Source organism: Anoplophora glabripennis, unplaced genomic scaffold, assembly GCF_000390285.2.
Source record: "Anoplophora glabripennis isolate ALB-LARVAE unplaced genomic scaffold, Agla_2.0 scaffold275, whole genome shotgun sequence".
Classification (NCBI taxonomy): domain Eukaryota; kingdom Metazoa; phylum Arthropoda; class Insecta; order Coleoptera; family Cerambycidae; genus Anoplophora; species Anoplophora glabripennis.
Window position 1 is genome coordinate 272,895 of NW_019416374.1, and position 23,674 is coordinate 296,568.

Consider the following 23,674-nt stretch of genomic DNA (forward strand, 5'->3'; position numbering starts at 1 on the left):
GATTCAGTACAACACGGTTTTAAGGGGTTTAGAAATTGAATAATTTCTTTATGCACTATGAAGGGATGAGGGGATCAGTTCACCTCTGGCACCCCTGTTCCTACAAAAATTCCTTTATTCTCATAAACTATTTATTTTAAATCCAATTTGTTTTTTAAATTCCACATATGTACTACATTTTACTGTAGTACTCTGTACGCGCCACTGTTGTTTACTTGTTTTTTGGAGGCGGTCTCTGATTTACGACCAAGCTCGCCAGGTTAGTATTTGACATATAACCGTCCACTTCGTACACTCGATGTACCTGGGCGCCTACAGCTACTACCAGAACACAATGCGTATGATGTGGTATTTCAGATTTTCCATTCAATTTCATTTTAAATTTGAAATGGTTCATCATACGCGTCCTAAAAATGGTGACACGATTTTCCTTTGATAAAAGACTAATAATTTTTTGCTTTACTTTGCATCGAATACGATTCTACTATAGTTTCATAAAAATAGCCCTCGACTGGTCCTTTTGGGATGTTCATAAATTTTCTAATTTTCTCTTCACAAATGGTAAAAAAAAATACCCAAACAAATATAGAAAGAAACTAATATCGCATTTTGTAATAAACAAAATGGTTTACTCCAAATAAATTAGTCATAAAACTCACAAAATTATTCAATAGTAATTAATTTAATTCTTTTAAAGAAATTCTTCTACACATTGACTTATTTGACCGGTTTTTTTCTTTAAAAATTTATAGATATATAGGTTGACTGGAGTACTTGCTTGTACTATCAATTTTATTTTTTATTTGAGGAAGGCTTCTTTAAAAAGATTTTCAGCTAATCTATACGCTATGTCTCTTCCTTGAAAAATTTTTAATCGTTCATTTTTTAAAATTAAAAAACTTATCTGGGTCACTCAGTACTTTCGTGTTTGTTTCAATTGCTATGTTAAGTGTGTAAAATATTTTATAGCCTGTATTATTGATAACTTTCTCAAATTTATAGCTTTCGGAAATTTTCACACGTTTTTCTCGAAATGACATTTTTTTGATTCAGGGGAACTCTAGCTCAAAAAAATTATGAACCGATCATTATGAAAATTGAAACGTATTTCTTTATGAAATTACAAAGAACGTGAACCAACAATTGGGAATTTATTATAATTTTAAGGGTTTTTTGTTCAAAATATGTGAAAAAAATGGTGAAGTGTCAAAATTTCAATTTTCACCATTTTTACCCGCACTGAGGTTCATAGAAAACATGTCAATAATGCAGGAAAACAACCATTTTGTTTTCAGATCAAAATTGTGACCTCCACATTTTCCGTGAACAACCAACTCAGACGACGACCTTCGGTGCACAACGGCGCATAACTTCTGTATTTTCAACACAAATAACTTGAAAAAATTTGTAAATGTAGTTCAAAACATTAGTAAAATAAGTGTAATTTGTCCCACTCAAAAAAATTCATGAAGAACGCCTGAAAATCAGTCTCCTAATGTGGTTTCCCCTCTTAAACGATGCTTTATTATGTGAAGAAAAAAATTGGGAAGGAGTTTCTTAGAGGTGAATTGCAACTACTTGCAGCACACTGCAGGAGTGCTTATAGTTGTTTTGTTCCCGACACTATATCTTGTATTGATTTTTCTTTGAAAATTCCCAAACATCACCTTTTTTCCAATATCTAGAGTGGCGTTACCCCTTACGAGAGAACTGCAAGCTCTTCACTTTGAGTCCAAAAAAAGGAGTTAAATAATTAATTTTCTTTGTAATATAATAAACATGAAAGCAAATGGCACCCATTTTGGCCATTGCCATTTTGGCTCCAAAGCAATCAATTGCAATACCAAGTTAAGTTCAATATGCAAGTTTGTTGGAAAACTTTTCAAATAGATTGCAGACAACAAATTTTTCATTCTAAAAAGTCATGGAAGGCACACAAGTTTTTCCATAGGTCACCCTGTATATATATAAAATCATTATTAAAAAATGGACAATTAAAAAAATCAATGTGTCCAAGCATTTTTGGCAAAAAAATAGCCCTTTATGAATTTATGTTAGTTTGTAGACTTAAGAGATTTGCAACACTGAAATTTAAGGCTGAAATTTTTATCAAACAATATCAAACATTCTTTAAGTTCAGCCCACTTCAGTATCATAATGATCATATATCACAGACAAAATATATTTGGAGGCAATTACTTTTAAAATATACCTACAAGCTACCATCAAATGAAGCTCTTGCAAACTGTATTAAAAAGACAACATATGGTATCTTCAATTAGTTGAAACCAATGCTTTTTAAAAATTTAAATAAGTTTGTCGTAAGGTTTAAAAATACTGTTTTCACTTTTTGTAAATAGAAAAATAATTACTTAATATCAAAATTCGGTAGTTAAGGCAAATAATCTTAAGTTTTGTTTAATTTTTTAATAAAAATAGGATGAAAAGCAACTTAAGGAATATCAATAATTTAACAACTACGCAAAGGTGATGATCACTCAATTAGAGAATGGTATAAAAACGTATACAAATGGAAGCATATGTACCCCTGAAACTGGGAAAGAACTAGCACAAATTGTATTTACAGTTAATGAATTTCACATGTAACGAGGCCGTTTCTGTTGGGTCGGGCTACCCATCGTTACGTCCGATGGACTTGCTGGTCTCTTCGTGTGACGTGCCATCTCCCCTGTAATGAAGGCGCACAGATCTGAACCCCGGGACACGCAAGAAAGTGGAGACGTTACTAAGGCTTCTCTGAACATATGTAAGTTGGGATCTGGTGAGTCGGCAGAGGCAACCCCTGGAGGGGGTGATATGTTGCGGGGCCTAGGAGATAACCTGTAAAAACGAATTTATATACAGGGAAATTCACAATAGTTGAGCATGCTGCTATCTAGAAATAAGTTACATGATGTTCACTTCATACTTTTTATTGTCATATTTGGCAATACTAGCAGATAATGATTTGTTGTTGTCATTAGGACTTTTCAGATTAACCCAATTGTTTAGGATCAATGATATCATACGGAAAGGGTACCAGTTAAATTTAAAAATCTTTTGGAAAAGGTATCAAGTTGATCAGATTTTAATCATATGTTCTAGAGAGTTTATTGATTCGTTCAGTGTCCAGTGCTTGAATAGGATGATAAACAATGAACATGCTATTTTAATAAAAGTTATAAAAATGCATGCCTTGTTCTATCTTCGATCATAGAATAACACACTAAAAATAAATGCTTGACTCTGACATTAGACTGTTTGTCCCTATTCAGCTTATGTCAAAATAAATACAATTTTTGACAGTAGGAGGTAATTTATTGGTTGATATAGAAAAACTTTTTCTCATGACATTATCTTCAATCATTTTGAATATCTCTAGATAATGCAATAGATACAGAAGAGTGTAGAAAGGTATTCCTAAGGGTAATCACAACATATTTCATGAAAATTTATTTTGATTGCAAGAAATTTTTTTCTTATATTTTAACTAGCAATACACAGTCATAAGGTTTACTATAACAAGTTCAAATATCTGAATATTTCTTGGAATGCATACACAAACTTTGTATAAATAATATTGCCATGTAAAGCAGCCCTTATTTATTTTATGTATATGGACGGCCTTAATACATGACAATATTTTTCATACAAAATTTGTGTACTCATTAAAAAACCTTAGAACTGTGTATTACAAGTTTAAATAGCATGCAAATTTTTCTTGCAACAAATATGTACAAAAATTTTGCATAAAAAATGTCTAAATCCGGACGACACAATTTTAGTATAAATAATTTATAATAATCATTAATAAAGTTATAAATAAATTTAACTACAGGGTGACTCACTATATTTTGACTCCCCCTCCATTAACTTTTTTGTTCTTAGAATTATACAAAAATGTGAAATACAAAAGTTGCACGATTTTTTATGAACTTTTCGAAAATGCTAGTGCAAAAACAAATGAAGTCTAAACAAAATAGCCACGGATGTTAACTTTGCTAATTTAAATGCAACACCCTGTAAGATTTGTAAGATCAGCATTAAGATACAAAAGAAGAGTTGTTATACTTATTCCAAATTATTGACTAATTTTGGAAGACACTTAATATCAATTTTAATTAGATTGTAGAATTTTGACATTTGTTTTTATTTGAAATACTTTAAAAATAGGTCACATACACACTTTTGTTATTGTGGTTGTCAGTTGTCACACTCACATAAATTGCAAGTCTATAATGGTTTGTGGTTTACTGATATCACTGACATCTATTCTAAAATTTGATAGGTTTAAATTTTACTAATAAACTGACCAAATTTATACAAGATATTGCAATATTTCATGTGCATGGAACTACTGTAGGTAAGTAGATTTTTGACACCAAAATAAGATTTAATTAATCTTAACCGCTGTGCTTCGTTCAGCCACTAGAGTGCCTTGAACTTTGAAAAAAATGTAAAGATTTTCCAAATAACTTTAAAACGCTTTGTTTGATTTAAATTAAATCTATTTAAGCAACTTTGGATAGAGGTAAATTTAGTTAAACCGTCTTATGTTGATACCAAGAATCTGCAGTAGTTCTATATACACAGAATATTGGGACATTCTGTATACATAACAAATGTCACAATTTTTTGATCAAATTTTTAACAATGTATTTTTGTTAAAAATTGTTAAATGCATATAAAACAATTATTCTGAACAACAAAAATTTTACTTTAAACATCAAGATTCTGAACAGTGTAAATAAAATACTTAATACTATCGTTGTGTGAGAAATTCTCACTCAACGAGACTACTAAAAAAATTTGCTGTTTCACAAATGTTGCAAATTCAATCTTCACTTGGTAATTACCAAACTGATAACTAAGTAGGTGTTAATAATAGACTAAATTGGATCTGAATACAAAGTATCAGTAATCGCCAAAAACATACATATAAAAATAAAATACAAAATTTGATATATCATTTTTTTTTTAATATTAATCATAAATATATTTCCAAGACGTTTCGCTATCTCTTTTCAGTATATTTCAAGGACAAAAATATTTTAATTTAAAAAGTTAAATATTTTCTGTAAAACTTTGCCAACTAAAACAACTGCTTATAGTTGAATCATAAAATCTACAAAACTTAATTTTTTGCTTAACAGTTTTCAGCATTTATTTTCTAAGGGTGAAACATTTTAACTAATGCAAAATTATTAACTGCATATTTCTAAAAATTTACAAAAACGATTTCCTTTTCTGCATTAAAAAAATACCTACATCTTAGCTGAGAAGCTGAATTAAATCTCTAAAAATACCACAAAAATTGATGGACAGAGCCTGGTAAATTAAAAAGTAGCAGTTCTAATTTTAGCAACATATACAAGTATATTCAAAGTAATCATCTTTGACATCACCCTTTTTTATAATTACCTATATTTTATTGTCAGCCAACATAAATGTTCCTTTACATATTAAGCTAATAAATTTATAAGAAAAATTAAAAAAATAAATTAAATAAATTAAAAAATTTAATTTCAAAGCTACAATATACTTGTACTAACTAAAATATCCCAAATTTAAATCTTAATTTTAAATTGTTTCTTAAAATAAATACAGAAAATAAATTTATTTTAACGACGGAAAAAAAAATATTTATAAAAATTTTTTTATAAGCATTATCTTAAATATTTAATTAGTCTTTCGTATACAGATTTGTAGTAAATAAATAAGATCAGGGAAATGTGTTTTATTACATTAAATAGGTACCTATGTTATATTTAACTAAATTAATATGGGTTCAATCAATGAAAACAATTGACACTACTAACAATTTTGCGTCATCTAATTTCTAAATAGTTAGACCCACACAGATCTATTTTTGTTAAAATAAATGCATATATTTAAACTTTAGCAGATAATCCAAATACGAACAGTTATAAAAGTTGGCAATAAAGTAATTTTGCCAACATACCTATATTTGCGTATTCTATTATAAAAAACTTTTATCGTTCTACTTTCAATATCGAAAATATTCTTTCAGTTAATATGAGACTTTTCATTAATGTATTCCTTTTCATTAATATGAAAATACTAATATTTAATTATTTAGCCAGGTACATAATTCTTTTTAAAAAATATTATGTATAAATTTTGCTGAAAAATAAACAAATAAGAAAATTCAAAGGTTCCAAGGTGTATAGGTAGGAACCTATCGAACAATTACTGTAGATGCATTGTATATTGTGTAGAATCTTTCAATTTGAATTTTGTTGGCTGTGAAACTACAAAAACAGATGTCTGCATGTTTCTGTGCAGGTAGAATGTGGATGTATATATAAGAAAATCTGCCCTAGTAAATTAGAAATCTCACTACCTGAGGGAATTGAATATACGAGTAAATATCTATAAAAGAAAAATGGATAACAGCCTGGGTGATAAAACAGGTGACTGTAGTAAAAGATTTTAGAAGTATAAGATTTTAAATCAGTCAAATTTTACTGGAACACTTACACACACACACCCAAATGCTACTAGACAATATCGAGGCCAAGATATACCTTCGGCTTGATCTTGAGGCCAAATATATCTTAGTCCAAAATTGGTTCATTTGCAAGTTGCATGGTGTTTAAGTTTTTGAAAAATATCACAAGCACTCAAATATTATGTCGAAAGATAATTGATGTGTACTAATGAAACACAGGTTCGTATCTTACTTAACTAAATAAAGATAAAAATTTTCTGAAGGAGTACACTCTCATTAAATCTCAGAATTTCAATACCCTGGGCATTTTCGTTTTAAGTTTATTTAATTTGCAATGGGAGGTTTGCCATGGTTTTAGATATTAACAGAAAATGAAATAATGTGACAAAAAAAACTTACCTTGTATTGTTATATTTTCGTATGAAATCATTAACTGGAAATTAAAATGAAAATAGATATATAAAACTAAAATGAATTTTGCAGACAGCTGTGACCTACTAAACTATACCTTAATTATGCCGCCTATTAATAGGAAGCTCAACAAAAATCTCATACTCATATCCTCCATTTATTTAGTAATAGAAAACAAAGAAGAGTTACTTAAATAAGAAGTTTTCTGTAATAACAATATTCATAGTCTAGAAATAACAATTTTTAAAACCAAATAAAAATTTATAGTGTTTAACGAAATTGCTTATAAATAAGTTTTGTATTACTTTTCATTGTAGAAATATAGTGATAAAATGCTATACATTTTTTAATGCAACCACCCTATTATATTTCAAAGAAGAAAGATCTCTTTAATTATATTTGTAAAATATTAGTAATTTTTGAGGTTCTTTTTTAGTCTAAAATAAGCTTTCTTTATAGTTGAATAAATTGAAAATATATCTAAATTTGTTCGTTTCATAAAAAATTGTATTCAAAACTGTTCTTTTTCTTATACTTGGTTTTGTCAATTAGTTTTGGAATTATTTTCAGTTTATTAAAGTGTATGTATAGTTTATTTTAGAACAACAGAAAATAACATGACAATTATTAATTTTTCAAAAATAATTAAGATTTTTTCTTTAAAATACAATTGTGCATCAAATAAACTTACAGATTTTCCAAAATATTGGTGTGTTTCCCAGAATCTCCCCCACTGGTTGATATCAAATTAAATAAGTTGAGAGAGGTTTCATTAGTCTGTATCACCCTGTATCTTTCAATATACAGGGTGATTCACAACTTATCTAAAAAAAATTTGAAAATAGATGCGCCATGAAAAATAGTCAATATCGTAAAAGATTTTTTGTAAAATCCTTATATTTTCCGAGAAAAAAATTATTGAAGTTGTAGTACTTACTTTCAACCACTACATAGCTGGACAACTGTGGTCTCTAGCATCATAAGCAATACGTATACGAGCCACGTGGCCCCGGCTAATACTAAAATCTGATTTTACAAACATCATTGCGATAGTGTTTACAATAGTTTTTTAGTAGTTAGTGTCAAAAATGGCTTGCGTGTATAGCAATTCAGAGTTGATGGATATCATTTTAATTTATGGTGAAGCAAGACAACATTTGTGTAGTTCGTAGAAACTGAGTACGACAGACCCAAATGTGTTTACAAGTCGGCGGACAAAATTTTGAACAGTTGTAACATCAGGTATAGTTTTTCTGATATCAATTATTGAAGAACCAACAGAATGACAGTATCTACCAGGTTCGGTTGCTGACGCAGCAGCTCGGCATTAAAATATTTGAACAACTGGTTCCCATATTTATATAGCCATACCCATATACAGGTCTGGTCGAACTAAATGTGGAGGTGGTAGAAATGTATACGCCCAGTTGAAGAATGCGAGCGCAGGCAAACGAAATACAAATACAGTTGCATTGGGCTACTGGGCAATAAATCTCAGCCGTTGACAAGTGGTCGACAAATTGCCTAGCAGTGCAGTGCAGCAATGCGGAATTTGGTGTGATTCAGGTAATTTGAATTTATTATAGTCACCTTCTATTAATCATTGATATTACAATTGCGAAAGAGAGAAATATTATTACAACATGGCATTTTGGAGACCTTTTGAAACTGAACAAAAGGAAATTTACCATCAATATAATAAAATTGTTTGAGGACATAAATAATTAAAATATGTTGTTGGCCAAATGAACATATAATAGACATTTTCTGCACATTATATACAAATTATTATAATTTTTTACCTTCATTAGAAAACATTTTTAGGGACGCCTGTGAAACTCATTAAATTTTATTGCCAGGCGTTTTTTTACATGTTCAACTGACTTCGGAAAGACTATATGTCAAATTTTTGTATTATTTAAAACCACAAATAAATTAAATTAATCAATAATAACAATAGCGGAAAAAGCAGTTGAATTAGCTGCTATAAAATAGGTGCTATAAAATTCAATTCATGGTACATATTTCTTTTCTTGCAAAATTCTTTCGAGTTTTTGTCCGTTTTTGTGACACTTTGCCGCCATGCCGGTCGCAATGTGCAGGTTTTACAGTGAACCAGTTTCCAGTGCCATGCAGAAGTGTATTTTTAAATCATTTTCGAACAGCTCTTTTTTATTTTTTCTTTACAAAATTGTATTTGTAAGAGTCCATTGCACATTCAAAATTTTTTTGTTTGGATAAGTTCTGAATCACCCTGTATGTCAGGTAGCACTTGTGCTCACATATTTAAATAGACTCTGTATTAAATAAAAAAAGATATGCTGGGTAACATAAACAATAAAATCACTCCTACAGTTTATACCAAATTATAGTAGATCACCTATTATCCGTGATCTATGGGACCGAGTACAGCACGGATAATTGAAAAACACGGATAATCAAAATATAAGAAACGGAGTAATATATAAGTAAACATGCACAAAATCATTGAAAATGCAATTTAGGTACATTTATTTTAAGTACCTAGCTATACGTTTTAAACAGTCAATCATTTTAGGCCGTATTTAACATTTTCTGTTTTTCTTTATTTTCTGACATATTTTACGTAAGCTTAAAATGTTGACTAACTCAAAGTAGGCTAATAGAATATTTGCAACTTCTGCAGATTAGAAGTGTTAGCCACAACACATGATGTTATAGGGTTACTGCACAAAAACACAAAATAATGTGTCACCACAAATTCCTAGACATAGCACGGATAATCAAGGTTCTACTGTAGACCTAGATTTTTCAATCAACTTCGCTACCACACTGTAGTAGATTTTTTTAACTGCCTTTGCTTAAGACATTGTTTTCAATATGAAGTTTTCTTTTATCTGCGCACAATTTAGTTTAAAATAAAGGAATTCATTGTAGGCGATTAAATTCCATTATGCGCAAATGGGCTAATTTCATAAGTAAACAATTTTCCTAATCTAATCACCCTCTGTACTTTTTCTTTACTTAGGTATTTTGATTTAAAATTACATTTTAAACACTTTCATTTTAAATAAAATATATGTTGTATGTACTTATTTCATGAAATTCATAATTTTATTAATTTTTTTTTGTGAACGTGAATTTATTAAAACTGGATTCGTAAAAATAACAATATAAAGAATTGTTGGCTCATTACCTTCCAAGAAACTATAATTTTAGCAATCTTTAACTAGCCGCAAAATGTAAAGTTTTTGTCATCAGCTTAAAATTTAATTTTTCTTATAATTGGGATACATACAAGTATTACTCGAATACTACCTAGCATTACTCGATTTCCTCCTCGATTGTGACATTCATTGAAGTTAACAAAATTTAGTGCAAGAATAATTACTACAAAAATAGTGACAACTGGAAAATATTACTTTACTAAAATTAATAAAAAAAATTCCTTGCCTGTGATGCGAGTGGTGGTGATGGTGATGGTGGTGATTCTGTCTTGAAGGTGGTGGTGGATGTTTCCCTGCAAGGTACGCTAAAAGATCTTCTCTCCTTATTAAACGTCTTTTCCTCTTTGCCCAATTGAATAGTTCATTATTCCTTTTCTGGTAGCCACTTTGTTTAGCTAATTCATTAGTTCGTTTCAACCCTTCACAAGATTCTAGATAAAATTAACATGAAATTAAAATTATTAATCAACTTCATTATAATATTTAATATATACGTTTACCTCTATATAATGATGTAACTGTGCCTGCTGCAGTTTGAAATTGTAACCAAATAGTTGCGGGCTCACCTGAGTATCGATCTGAAAAAAAATTAGTCGTCCACAAACAATTTGTTATTATATTAAATGCCGCAGTAAATAAGATTTTATATATTTGTTTGCAAACAATAAGGCTAAATATGTGAGCTATTATAAAATAATAATAAAATTTGTCACAATCAACAATAGAAAACACCAAAATTTCAAGTTGTTCAAAATTTTAAGTTGTTTAAAATCATATAAAAGTGTTTATACAAAGATTATTCAAAACTAAAAGAAACTTAAATATTTAAAGAAAATTCAACTTTACCACAAAACAATACCTGAAATAAAAATGTTTTTCAATTTGAAGTCGACAGAATACAACTGTAAAAAGGAACATTATTTTAAACTCCTACCATAGAAAATTGTTAATATTTTTTTATAAATTAATTATCTACATTTGCATATAGGATTTTATAATCGATCATTTTATTAGTAATGATCAAAGTATAATGGCATTATGATAAAGTTTCAGATAAAGTGGACTGTTCAGAAAAAAAGTGTAACCTATTTGTAAATATCCAAAATGTTCAGTTTGGAATACAATGTAAAAGTCTACAGAAAAAAATATTTACTTCTGAAGCATACTCATTTAAAAAAATTAAAAATATTTATCTAAATGGAAATATAACTACTTACAGTTCGTATGATATTTGTTGCGATAGAATTCCAAGAAGACCCCTGCATTACTTTCTTAGAATAATTAATCACATTCTACACCTGAGGAGAAAGACACTGGCAGTGTGGCGTTGACCGTAGCAGCTTGCAGTGTATACTGTATTTTGCAGTTACTATATCTATATCAACAAATATCGTACGGACTGTACCTAAGTAGAATAGGTAAATAATGAAGATTTGCCAAAAAAGTCAAGAAAATTAAAAAAAAACAATATTTTTGTAATTATTATTAAAAAATTTTTGTTTTTGAAATACATTATATTAGTTAACAAAGATACAAGTTTTTCATATTTTAATTTTTAGAGAGTTCTAAATAATGGCAACATTTATCAAGTCAAAGAAATTATAATGCAATTCTAATTAATATAATAGCTAGAATACATACAGAACTACATTACAAAATGTTATAATAAAGAAATATGTCCTATCAACTGAGGACTGAGGCACAAAATAAATTAACTGCTTTCCTACAACTACGGCACAAAATACATGTAAGTAGGTTCATGTTTAACAAAAACATCTACAATTTTATATACCCTACAAAAACTTTAATATAACTAAAAATAGCAGTATAATTATTCTATAACCTAACAAAAAACCTTGCACAGCTGATTATCAATCAATAGGTACCTAAGATGTCAACAAAATGTCGGGAATATTGTTAACACCCACGATTATCACCTTTAAAATTAAGTAGTCTTACCCCTGTATAATTGTGCCACAGCAGTTGCAGAGTCTTGAAATGAAGTCCATATTTTTCTGTGAGTGTTATTATTTTCTGCTATCAAGGATTGCTCGAAATTTGGTTGTTCTTCTAGTGAATCTGCACACTGCTGTTCCCAGCTGCTTAACCAATTTTCGTCACCATTTTCTCCGTTCATTTTATTAAACTATTATAGTTTATTGTCGTTACTTATTAATGACAAATTTTTAACTACGCCACAAATTCCACTTTCAATGCAGACACACCACTAACTCACTTCACTTTATATTCCTGGTCATACATGGTTCATAAACCATCAAATGCCAGACAAAAAGACAGAAAATATAACCAAAGTCACTAAACTGAAGAACTTGACAACCCAGGGAATTTGTATTTATTTCTTTAGTCCGCCGCCTTGCTAGCTAACACTTACTGCCAACATCAAATCGCTAACCATAGGTATCAACACTACTTCCACTTACCGTTTATTTAATTCACAAAATATTTTTACGGAGTATCCATTGAGAGCGTAATAATATTAAAAGATCTTTTAATTTCCTCGTTTAAATAATATCGAAATGTCTTAAAGGTATTAAAAATTTTGTAAATTATTCTCAAATTATTATAATTCGCAAAGTTAGGCAACTATATATACAAAGGTGTATTGCTATACTCATAACCAAGGATGTTTATAATACATTATAATAATGTACTCGTATACCTATATCCTTTAATCATGATTGTGTCTCTAGATATTGTGTTATATCATAACTAGAGCCCGGTCTAAAGTACACATCAATCAATTTTGACATCGACATTATAGGCGGGGAAAGAAATTTGTATATATTGTAGTATATATCTGTATGTACGTAGATAATAATTCTAAAAATTCAATTTTCGATTTTTACGGTTTAAAAAATAATAACTTGAAGTTATATTGGAATTGCACCAGGACAAAACTTTATGACGCATCAAGCAATTTGGGTACTATCCCGTCCGTCTCGGCTAAAAGTAAAAAGCCCATATTTCTGTTCACCTGTGTAGAATAGTATACTAAGTAAAAACTATATAGCCTATTTATAATTGTTTTACGTGTAATAGAAGTATAATTAGTGTAAAAAAATGTGTTTCTCGGTGCCAATATCGATAAGTACGCAGTCACACAAAAAAATTGTTTTTCGGGTCTGGAGGTCAGACTATATGTCTACTACATGTTTTCGAGGTCGCTAAATCCGAAACCGTGATTCACATAACCCCATCACGTCAGGTTTTACCGATAATCCCATATAACCTCATAACCCAAGCCGTCATATATTACACACTACGGTTCTGTAAAGGGAGCTGTGCACCCACAATAACCCTATAACCCTATACATTCAACCTCAAATTTCCTTAACCCCATAAAACCGATAGCTCCAGTAACCACATTACTTATTGATTTGACTTGATCTCTAATCGCGGAATATATCAGGGCTCTGTAAACATAATGTATTTAACCCTATAATCCTCCAACTCCGTAACCCCATAACCCTATGGCCCCATCATGCCATAACTCCAATCACCGTGTTACGCAGTAGTTCGATTGTTTTATGCAAGGAACATAGTCTATATCGTTATTGGTTTCCAGTTTCATCATCTCCGTACATTCTCCGCCAATTTAAAGAATATCATGCCAAATGAAACTTTATTTCTCGGAGCCCATTTTCGCACCCCGACCGTGCAGTCGCCGATCCTGGGCACCCGAAACCGTGGCTCGTATGTCTTCCACATGTGTCTGCCATGACGGCATGAAAGCCATCATGATCTAGACTCTAGAGACTCCAGGGACCTGGGTTAGCATACGCGAAATAAAGCTTCAAATCTGCTGCAGATGAAGAAACGGAGCCAATAACGATATAGACTAAGTTCCTTGTATCAAGTAGTCGAACTACTACGTAATGTGGTTATTGGAGTTATAGGGCTGTGGTGTTATGTCAGTATAGTCCGCTCCCTAGAGATTGATTATATAATTGTGTAACGCTGTCCTTCCTATAACTTAAAAACCAGAAGACATTTAGGTATATCAGGAAAAAATCTGGTGTACATTTTCTAGTCCAGATTTAAAAAAAAATGGCGCAGGCTGCAGCATATTTTCTTTCAGTGATACATAACATTTCGACAGAAAATATTATTTTGACTATTCCGCTGTTTCTGAGTTAAGCATCGCATCGAAAATAGATGATTTATTTTTGAATGGAACACAAGTGGGTGTAGAAGAAATTTTATAAGCTTCTCCTTTTTCAGTTTCAGATAGAACTTGCCTTTAAATCTTATCGAATTTGGTCCACCCTGTACATATTGATAAATGTTACATTGGTAGAATAAATTAAGCATAATAATGAAGAAAAAATTTTGAATATGTGGGTTATACTTCCTTATAAACACATTCATTGTATCGTCGACTACTCTGCACGAATCAAAAAATTTAACCCAAATATTTGAGACATATACAACCAACATTACAGTGAGGAATGAAATACAGTTTACAATTGGTATAAATATCCTTTGTTTAAACTTTCTAACGAAAACAGAGACGGACTCACTGTCTGCAATCAAAATTATAAATATTTTTATTATGAAAACATCATTTAAAATTTAAAATATTATAATTTCTAGGCACATTTCGAGAACTCTCATTGCGAAAACATTTCCAGAGGAATAGGTGAAATAAAAAATTTAATTAGGATTTACCGACCTTGAGATTCGAAAAGGCTTGCGCACAGTGACGGCTCTTGACTTTCATACCAGGGAGGATAGAATAATTTAGGTACAACGTATTGAAAAAAAAATCAAATAAAATTGGTTAGTTTTATTTTAAGGACTCTTGAAATATAAAGAAAACGTACTCATCATTATTTTTTATAGTGTAAATTCATTCCTCTGCTGAAATAAATTGTTCAATTACTTTTTCATTAATGTTTGGTATTTCCCGCATGCACCATTGATTTTTCAATTTAAATTTTTACAATTTTTTAAAATCACAAGAAACTACATGTAGGTAACAAAATTTTACATCCCATCTGAACAAATTACGTTTAATAAGAAAATAAATCGGAGAATAACTTTTATTTGGTTACTATCGGATTAAACAGAGCCCAAACTGCATGGTAAATAAGCACTACTTTCAATCCGTCTTTCACTGCTGCGCGACGGTAACCATGTCCACCACTGTAAACACTTTACGGATGTAGAGGCGAGCCACGAGGAGTCCTCGTATTTAGTGTTGCAAACGAATTTTGCAAGTCGAGTTAAATTAACTGCACATTACAAATTAAACATTTCTTTTCGTGTTTCGTAAGGCTAATGTATTTACTTATAACATATATAATAATAATAATATAATTATATAACATTGTAAGTTAAATTTTTCTTCTAGGGGAGCGGCGGAGGCGGCGCCCCAGAACTCCCCCGCACCAGCCGTCGCTGGTTACGCTTATATTTACTAACTATTTTTTTTTGTCGTAGTCAACTGATAGACAGACACAAACAGCTGTTTTTTATTTCACTCAATATTTTTATTTTTAATATTTTATATTTACTTAAATAGGAATTGAAGCCTAATAGTTACACTGTTATATTTTCTTTATTAAAATTAATATTAAGATTTCAACCGAGGTGCATATTAAAATTTTCCGACGATCTTCGCTCGCTAATGAATATATTTGATTTAGTGTCACTTTTTAGATGTTATATTATTTACGGACGTAAATATATGACTTTACGTCCGCTTTTACCTTGCGAACCCTGGCTAGCCAATAGTCGCGCGTGTGATAGTTTTAACCACACAACATGCATCTAAAAAGTGACATTTCTTCATCAAAATTTAGCTAAATTTGATTGAAATCGCTTCAGTCAATTTTTCTTTTTTCTTTTTTTTTTTTGTAGTAAAATTATTATTTTTTTTCAAATTTCAATTCTATGTCCTGTTCCTCAAAAACGAAATGTCTCTGGATTAATTTATTTAAGATTTTCTTGCTAATTTGTGATGTGTGTTAATTTTCATGTTTTGAGTTTCTATATATTTAGTAACATTGATACCGTATTTCTTTTTGAAACAAATATTTAGGTTACCTACTTAATGGAAAAAATATATTTTATAAAATTACAATTACCTATGTACCTACCTATATTTATTATTTATTACATACTATAATCTATTTGCAGCCACAATTTTAAGCAATATAAATTGACGTATTCCAAAAAAGTTTGATGTTTCTGACCCTTTTATGTGGGAGTAGTGATGTACTAATTTTCAGTCACGATTCTATTTAGATTAAACACTTGGTGTTATTTTGAGAAACTATTTTTTAGAATACACCAAGATTATCACCAAGTCGAAATAATACAATACTTTCTTGCAATAAGTAGGTATCTATTATGTACAAGAATATAAAGGCGTAAGGAAATCAAAAAACAAATCAACAAAAAACCAATGAATAATGGGACTCAAAACCAGCAAATGCGCCAGAAGTTTTCATCTTGTCATAAAAGAATTATTGAAATATTGAGCATGGACATTAGGTTCAGTATAATCGTACGGCTTTTAAACTATCGATTGACTGAAAATTCATGCGATTTACCTACCTATTTTAAATAGGAGCGAAACGAGGATTTTTTTTACAGTCATATAATCTGCTGTTTAAAAAAACTAGTAGGAAGCACAATAGGCTGCAAATGGTCACACTGCTTCGGGATTCCTTGGAGAAGGATGTTTTTTTTTAAATAATTGTCGAAGGAACAAAATATTCAAAATTTTATTATTTTCTGCTCCTATATACAGGGTGATTCACAACTTATCCAAACAAATTTGGGAATAGATGCGGCATGAGAAATGGAGTTAATATCGTAAAAAATTTTTTTGTAAAATCCTCTTAGTTTTCGAGAAAAAAATTATTGAAGATATAGTACATTGAACCACTACATAGCTGGACAACTGTAGTTTCTAGCGTCATTCGCAATAAGCCGGGAGAGCCACGTGGCCTCAGCGACTCCGAATACTGAAATCCGATTTTGCAATCGTCGTTGATCTAGTGTTTACCTATTATCTGTAGTGTTTACAATAGGTTTTTAGTAGTTAGTGTCAAACATGGTTTGCGTGTATAGCAACTCGGAGTTGATGGATATCGTTTTAATTTATGGTGAAGCAAGACGAAAATTATATTATGGTGAAGCATTTGTGTTATGGTGAAGCAAGACAACATTTGTGTTAGTTCGTATAAACTGAATAAGATGGACCCAAATGTGTTTACACGTTGGTCGATAAAATTTTGAACAATTGTTTGTTGTAACATCGGGTATGTCAAATGATTTCATTATATAAAAACACAAATTAATTTTATTAATTAATAAAGGCAAAAGCAGTTGAATTTTCCGATAAAAAATAGGTGCTATAAAATCTATTTATTTCTTTATTTGCGAAAGTTTTTGTCCGTTTTTATCATACCGCCATGCCGGTCGCATTGTGCGAGGTCAGGTTTTATAGTCGACCAGTTTCCAGTGCCGTGCAGAAGTGTATTTTTAAATCATTTTCGAACTGCCCTTTTTGATTTTTTCTATACAAAATTGTATTTGTAAGGGTCCCCTGTACATCCNATCATATAATCTGCTGTTTAAAAAAAAAACTACTAGGAAGCACAATAGGCTGCAAACGGCCACACTGTTTCGGGACTCCTTGGAGAAGGATGTTTTTTTAAATAATTGCAAAATATTCAAAATTTTATTATTTTCTGCTCTTATATATATTTTTACAATCGATTCCTAACATTTCAGTGAAATTTTAAATCTGAGTCTGGGGAAAACCAACGGCCTAGAAAGAAATTCAAATCAGTTTTGAAGAATAGGTGGTCTCTTTTATATAGAATATTACTCAGGGACATTATTGGAGATATCACGGAAAACGTGAACTAAATAATATACGTAATATATTAAAGCAAGTTGAATGTAACATACACATTAATCAATGACAAACTAGCAAAAAAAGTACAAACAATCAATAGCTATTTATCGATTTCGCTTAAATACACTGTACCCTTTGATCATCATCAAAGTCAGATGGTCGTTTCAAACGTGGAGAATAATTTAGAAAACAATGGTCGTATTAGAAACAAAAATTGAATCTTCACTCTTCTGTTCAACTCAAAAGAACATGTCAAACATAAATTACTTGAGCGAGGTTAGACATGAAGATTGTCTCTAAAAAAAGAAAACATCCTTAAAACATCTTCAGCCTACAATCATAAAAAATTATCAGTTTAGTTAGGTACTACTTTAGCTTAGGATGACAGAAGACCATGCACTCATAAGTTTGATCATAAAAGAGCATTCCTAAAAACAATTTTGCGGTTACTGATTATAATAAAATTGGAAATTCATTCCTAACACTGATATGACGACCAGCAGAGTGCTATTATTTAAAAATGTTTTAAAACCGTGACATAAGTTTAAGACCGGGTTTAGGATGTGGTATTCTACAAGTTGATTAAGACTGTCTGTAATTGTTATCAAGGTCTTTGGAAACAAGGTAGAAATATTTTAAACGGTTTTTATTTACAATAAGATGCATTAATACGGTTCTAAACATATATTTTATTATTTATTTTTAAACCTCCGCTGAGAGTCTGAAAGCCTCTCTAGTCGTCATAAATTTTGGCTTAAGGAACGTCTCCGTTTTTAGCCTTATCACCAGCTCCACTCCTTATGGACTTCCAAATCCTCCCGACCTTCATACATTTATATAAAGTCAACAGCAGGACTAGATGTCCAATTTCTGAAATTGTAGTCGTTATAAAATTTAAAGCATTACAGAATAATACCGTGGAATATAAATGCACAAAACCAAGAGGTTGATCCAAATGTTTGATGTCATTTCTTACTATTCTTTACAATAATACTTGATCGCAGTCGCGAAAAAAGCTTACTGCACTGAGGCAGGAGGGTTTTTGAAAATATTGCAAGCGTTAGCTTGCAGGCCATGAGATGGTGGAGTCATCTAACCGGAAATTGGTAAATATCAATACATGTTCAACCTTGTCTATGTTGCTACTTCTGATCAGCTATAACTGAAAATAGTCAGACGGAAGCTCACGGTCAGCGCACTAATGGTCAATGGTCAGCGTTTGTATTTTTTCTCACATGAGGCGTTGATAAACAGTAGCAAAACATACTCCGATGAAAAAGTATTAACGTCTGTTGCAATGTCTAGCTTACCTAGGCTTCCAAGTAGCAACACTCCTCAAAACACTTCACTCGTGAGCTCCGCAGATTCAGTGTGAGTGTGTGAAAACCTACATTAATCTTCTGTTTGCATACTGAAAGTTATTTAAGTATGCAAAATGTCAATCATTGATACTAAAAGATTTTTAATTTTTAACGGATAACTTTTGTAGCTAACTTTGCTCGAATTAAATTTTCATGCATATAAAAAATATTTAGACTGTATGCAGTACACGAAGAATACAATATTAAAACGATTGCCACAAATTCCAGATAAATTCCTTTCCGTGACACTTCTCACATAGAAATTTCTCAACAAATTTATGCATCAAGCAATAATATAGAGCCAGCCCTACCCTGCATTATTCTCGCGCAGGTAGTAGTAGTGCTGGGAAACCTGTTCTTTGCCTTCGCTTCCTCGAGTGCCATCTGAGCTCGAAGATCTACTTTCAGAGTGTTCGTCGAGCAGCAAGCGAATTCGCTACGTTTCGTGGTGGTATTTCGACCCTCCTTAAATCCAATAACATGACCTGGGGACAGTCAGCACCTAAATAACCGTGTGTCCGGTGACCTTAGTGCCGATATCTGTGTTCGAAGTGTTATTACTTTGTGATCTGTTGGAAATTGTCTGATAGCGATGCCTTGTTCGGCCGTAACTCTCAGTTTGGCAACAGTCACTTCCATCATAGCGGTTGCTCTTTTAGCTATTGCTTTTGCAACGGATAACTGGTTGTACATCGAAGTTAGGAGGTCAGATATTCAGGTAAATAATTTCTGTTTCTTTTCGTTCGTTTACCGCAAACACGCAAAGTCTATAGATTGATGAAAAAAGTTTGAACTAAGATACGAGTTCAGAGTCTCGCAACATATTGTAGTAACGCGCCATGTATGTTTGAATATTTCTAAAAGAAAATTGTAGACAAATGAAGTTTCTAAAGTAAATACGTTTCCGGTTGTTTCTTTGCGATTTTCTGTTATTAATAAGATCACTTTTATTTATAAAGCGAGCTAACTTTATTGCCAGAGAGATCCGTTACTTTTAATTGAATACTTAATTGAATTGAATTGAATACTTCTTCTTGTATTCTACAGAAAGTTAAAAATTTACGCTGTAAATGTTACGATGATAAAAAAGATGTTCAATTGAAAATATATTTTCACCATAAGTAAAAAAGAAATTGTTCCTTGGTTTCCAGAATCTCTTTATAAAAAGTACTGAAACTTTGTTATCCTATTGCAATGTTAAAATTGGAGAGTTGACCTGTATCATACCAGGGTGTGACTGTTGAGTCACATGTGGGACTAAAAACCACAATCTTCAGTTTCCAAGGTACGATTTCGAAAGTGTGGGCAATATTAACATTAATTCTCTGGAAGTACCTACGAGAAGTAAAACTAGTTCCAATATGCAGAACATTGATTACGCTAATAGATATAGTAGTTAAAGTCAGTTCAGAATGTTTAGGTAATGAAAAAACTAAGTTGCAATAAATAAACTGGAGGGTAAACTCGAATTGAAGAGGCTCATATAACACTTCATTATTTTCACTGTTATATTCGGCTATGTAACTAAAATTGACTAGGAGTTTGTAAAATTCATTAAAAGAGTTTCGTTTCCCTTAAAAATTATGGAATAGCAGAAGGAATTTAAAAATGTAAAATACTCGATATACTGTCAGAGCATTTGATTTGCAAATTGAAAAGTGGCAAGATTCATCTCGAAAAGTAATAATCGAGGTAATGTCTTGCTTATTAAATAGGTATTTGCAAAACGTCAGTAGTTTTCAGTCACTGCCGTCAGATGCTAATTCCAAAAGATTATATTATGTTTTGCTTATTGGCACATTTTTGCATCAATTCAAATTTTCCTCAACCAGTAATTTTTGATTGGTTGAAGTTTCATTTAAAAAAGTGACATTTCCAAATTCTTTGAAATTCTGCTGACAATTCTGTTATTTGCATTTTATTCTATGTTTTAAATTTGTATCAATATAAAAAGAGATAAGTGTCAAAATTATACTTAATTAACTTTCATTTAGTTTTTCCGAGTTTTTCAAAATCCTCGAAGTTAATCAAAAATGAACCCATATTTGAATGATTATTTTCTCGCAGCTAATCAGATTTATGCGATTTTTTTAAACTATGTTAGCTTTGTTTTGTTGAATTAGTAACGACATTAAGGTGGGTACAAATTTTGGTTGAAATTTCACTTATCAGCAGAAATCTACAGGGTTCAAGAGAGTTAAAACTTTTGCAATAAACTGATGCGCTTTCTTTTATCGTATATCTTAATTATTAACAGAAATAATGACTGTAATTACAAAATTTCGAGGAAAAGAGGATCTCTCTCGCCCCCAGTATATGCTGAATAATTTATACAATAATAGAACTCTCGATAGAACCAAAAACACTAAAAAATTGCAAAACATATTTAATTTGACATTTTTCAATGTCTTTTACATATTTAAATTCACTTTTTTTTTACTTATCTATCTCCATTAATAAGGATTTTTAAATTATGTACCTAAACGATGATTGAAAACCGAGTGAAAAGCTTTCAGGAACACGCGAGGGACAATCTATACAAATTAGAGAATTGCAAGAAAAGCATATACAAACTGATTCAAAATTTTGTATTAAGAACAGTCCACAAATGCTAAGTTTTCTATATACAGCAATGACATATTTAAATTTAGCATCCTAAAAAAAAACAGTACCCCAAGTTTTATGCCAACATTCAAATCTGTTTGGAAATTATTCCTAAAAATCGAAAAAATAAAAAACTTTGACACCCTGTATATCGAAAACTAAGCATTTGTGGGCCCACGTTTATAGGAAAAAAAGTCTTATTTTATACTCAAAAATACGTCTTTAAATTCTTTGTACTGAATTTTGAATCAGCCTATAGCTGGGTAGGAGTTTACTCTAGAAAGGTGCTAAATTTTCTGAATAATTATTCTTATATCGGTGTTCTTATATCTGATATTCCTTATTCAGTTAGATATATAAATATTATAAACATAATTTTTTTTATGTTTAATTGTTTAATTTATAAATAGCTCTTGAATATAACGGATAAACGGATGAGTGATTTTTTTTAAATTGACCTTACATGCAAAAATTTCAGGAAGAGTTGAACCTTTCCGGTTAAACCTGAACTTCAGACTACCAACAAATCGATAATGAAGTGCATCAAATCGTGTATGATACTGAAACTAATTATATCATTGGGCTAGCGGAAAAAACACTTTAGCATTTTAACAGGTCTTAGGTACCTATTTTTTTATGGTTATCTGAGAATGCACTTTAAATATTAATAACGAGATAGCTAAGGCATAAACACGTCCCTCTACAAGCCCTATTTTCCAGTATGTGCGATAAAAATGTGCAGATGTTAAATATTTATTTTGGAGACTATGAAGATTGTGAGGGTCTTGGTATTTCCATACTTCCTGTTATGTGTGTAGTAACTTGAGGATAAACAATTTTGTCCCCAGTGGGGTAATAAATATTCATATTTGAGAACGTGATTTCTTCTAGAAATAAGGCCTGGCTTAAAATTACGTATACAAACGACTGGTCCCATTCATGTTAAAATATATACAGAGCGTTCTAAAAAAAAACTATATCCCTCATGATACTTTGTAGATAGTTCACTTATTATTGACTGCTGACAACCCCCTCATGACATTTCACTTGAGGGATATTAGAATTTGTTAATTGTCTAGTTGGCGCTAACATTATTTTTAATTTTTCAAATAAATAAGTCAGAAAGTTTCCAGTTAACATAATATTCAATGCTCAAAATCAATCAATTCAATCATTAAAATTTCATTCAATAATACAATTTGTTTTCAAAACCTGACATATTTATAACGATAAACGACTGTAGAAATTTAAAAAATGGCTATTCATCTATGTTCCTGAGAATTACTTTGCTTGATGCTCGTATTATGCGGTTTCTTCCCTTCTCTAAATCCCCAATCGAAAAATAAACTTAAAAGAGAAACATGTTTGTATAGAAAATAAAAAAATCTTTCAAATGAGATATAACTTTCCATTAACATTAAAGTGGGGTTGTTGGTGGAAACTTCATACTTATTTTCAAAATGCACCCGCCTCCTGGCATAATATAAAAATCGACTTGAATAAAAAAAATTGTTAATCTTTTGTATTCAATTTTTAACAGAACCATCTAAACAGTAACAGTAAATAAAATCAGAATTATTGACATTTCATAAACCTAGTGACTTACAAAGTTGTTCTTTTTTTAAGAAAAATTTTAAATATATTTATTGGGAATCACAAACTTTAATGCAGCAAAATATCATTTTGAACAATTTTATTATATATACTTTCTACCGTCTAGATGGTT

The 23,674-nt window shown here is 30.7% G+C and overlaps 2 protein-coding genes across 3 annotated transcripts in view; one reads left to right on the forward strand and one right to left on the reverse strand.

Annotated features, from left to right (window-relative positions):
• Window positions 1-259: 259 nt before the first annotated feature.
• LOC108908437 (UPF0472 protein C16orf72) lies at window positions 260-12,377 on the reverse strand. Its single transcript, XM_018712474.2, has 4 exons — window positions 12,049-12,377; window positions 10,590-10,667; window positions 10,316-10,520; window positions 260-2,841 (listed from the first exon to the last, which is right to left on the reverse strand). Exons 1-4 carry the CDS (start codon window positions 12,224-12,226, stop codon window positions 2,598-2,600), a joined length of 705 nt encoding a protein of 234 aa, XP_018567990.1. The 5' UTR covers window positions 12,227-12,377; the 3' UTR covers window positions 260-2,597.
• A 7,320-nt stretch (window positions 12,378-19,697) lies between these two features.
• Window positions 19,698-23,674, forward strand: part of LOC108908434 — an 87,408-nt gene continuing 83,431 nt past the window's right edge. For both annotated transcript variants that reach the window (XM_018712470.1, XM_018712469.1), the window contains exon 1: window positions 19,698-20,062. In XM_018712470.1, the coding sequence (XP_018567986.1) occupies window positions 19,937-20,062 (126 nt within the window). In that variant the 5' untranslated portion in view covers window positions 19,698-19,936. The remainder of the gene's footprint in view (window positions 20,063-23,674) is intronic.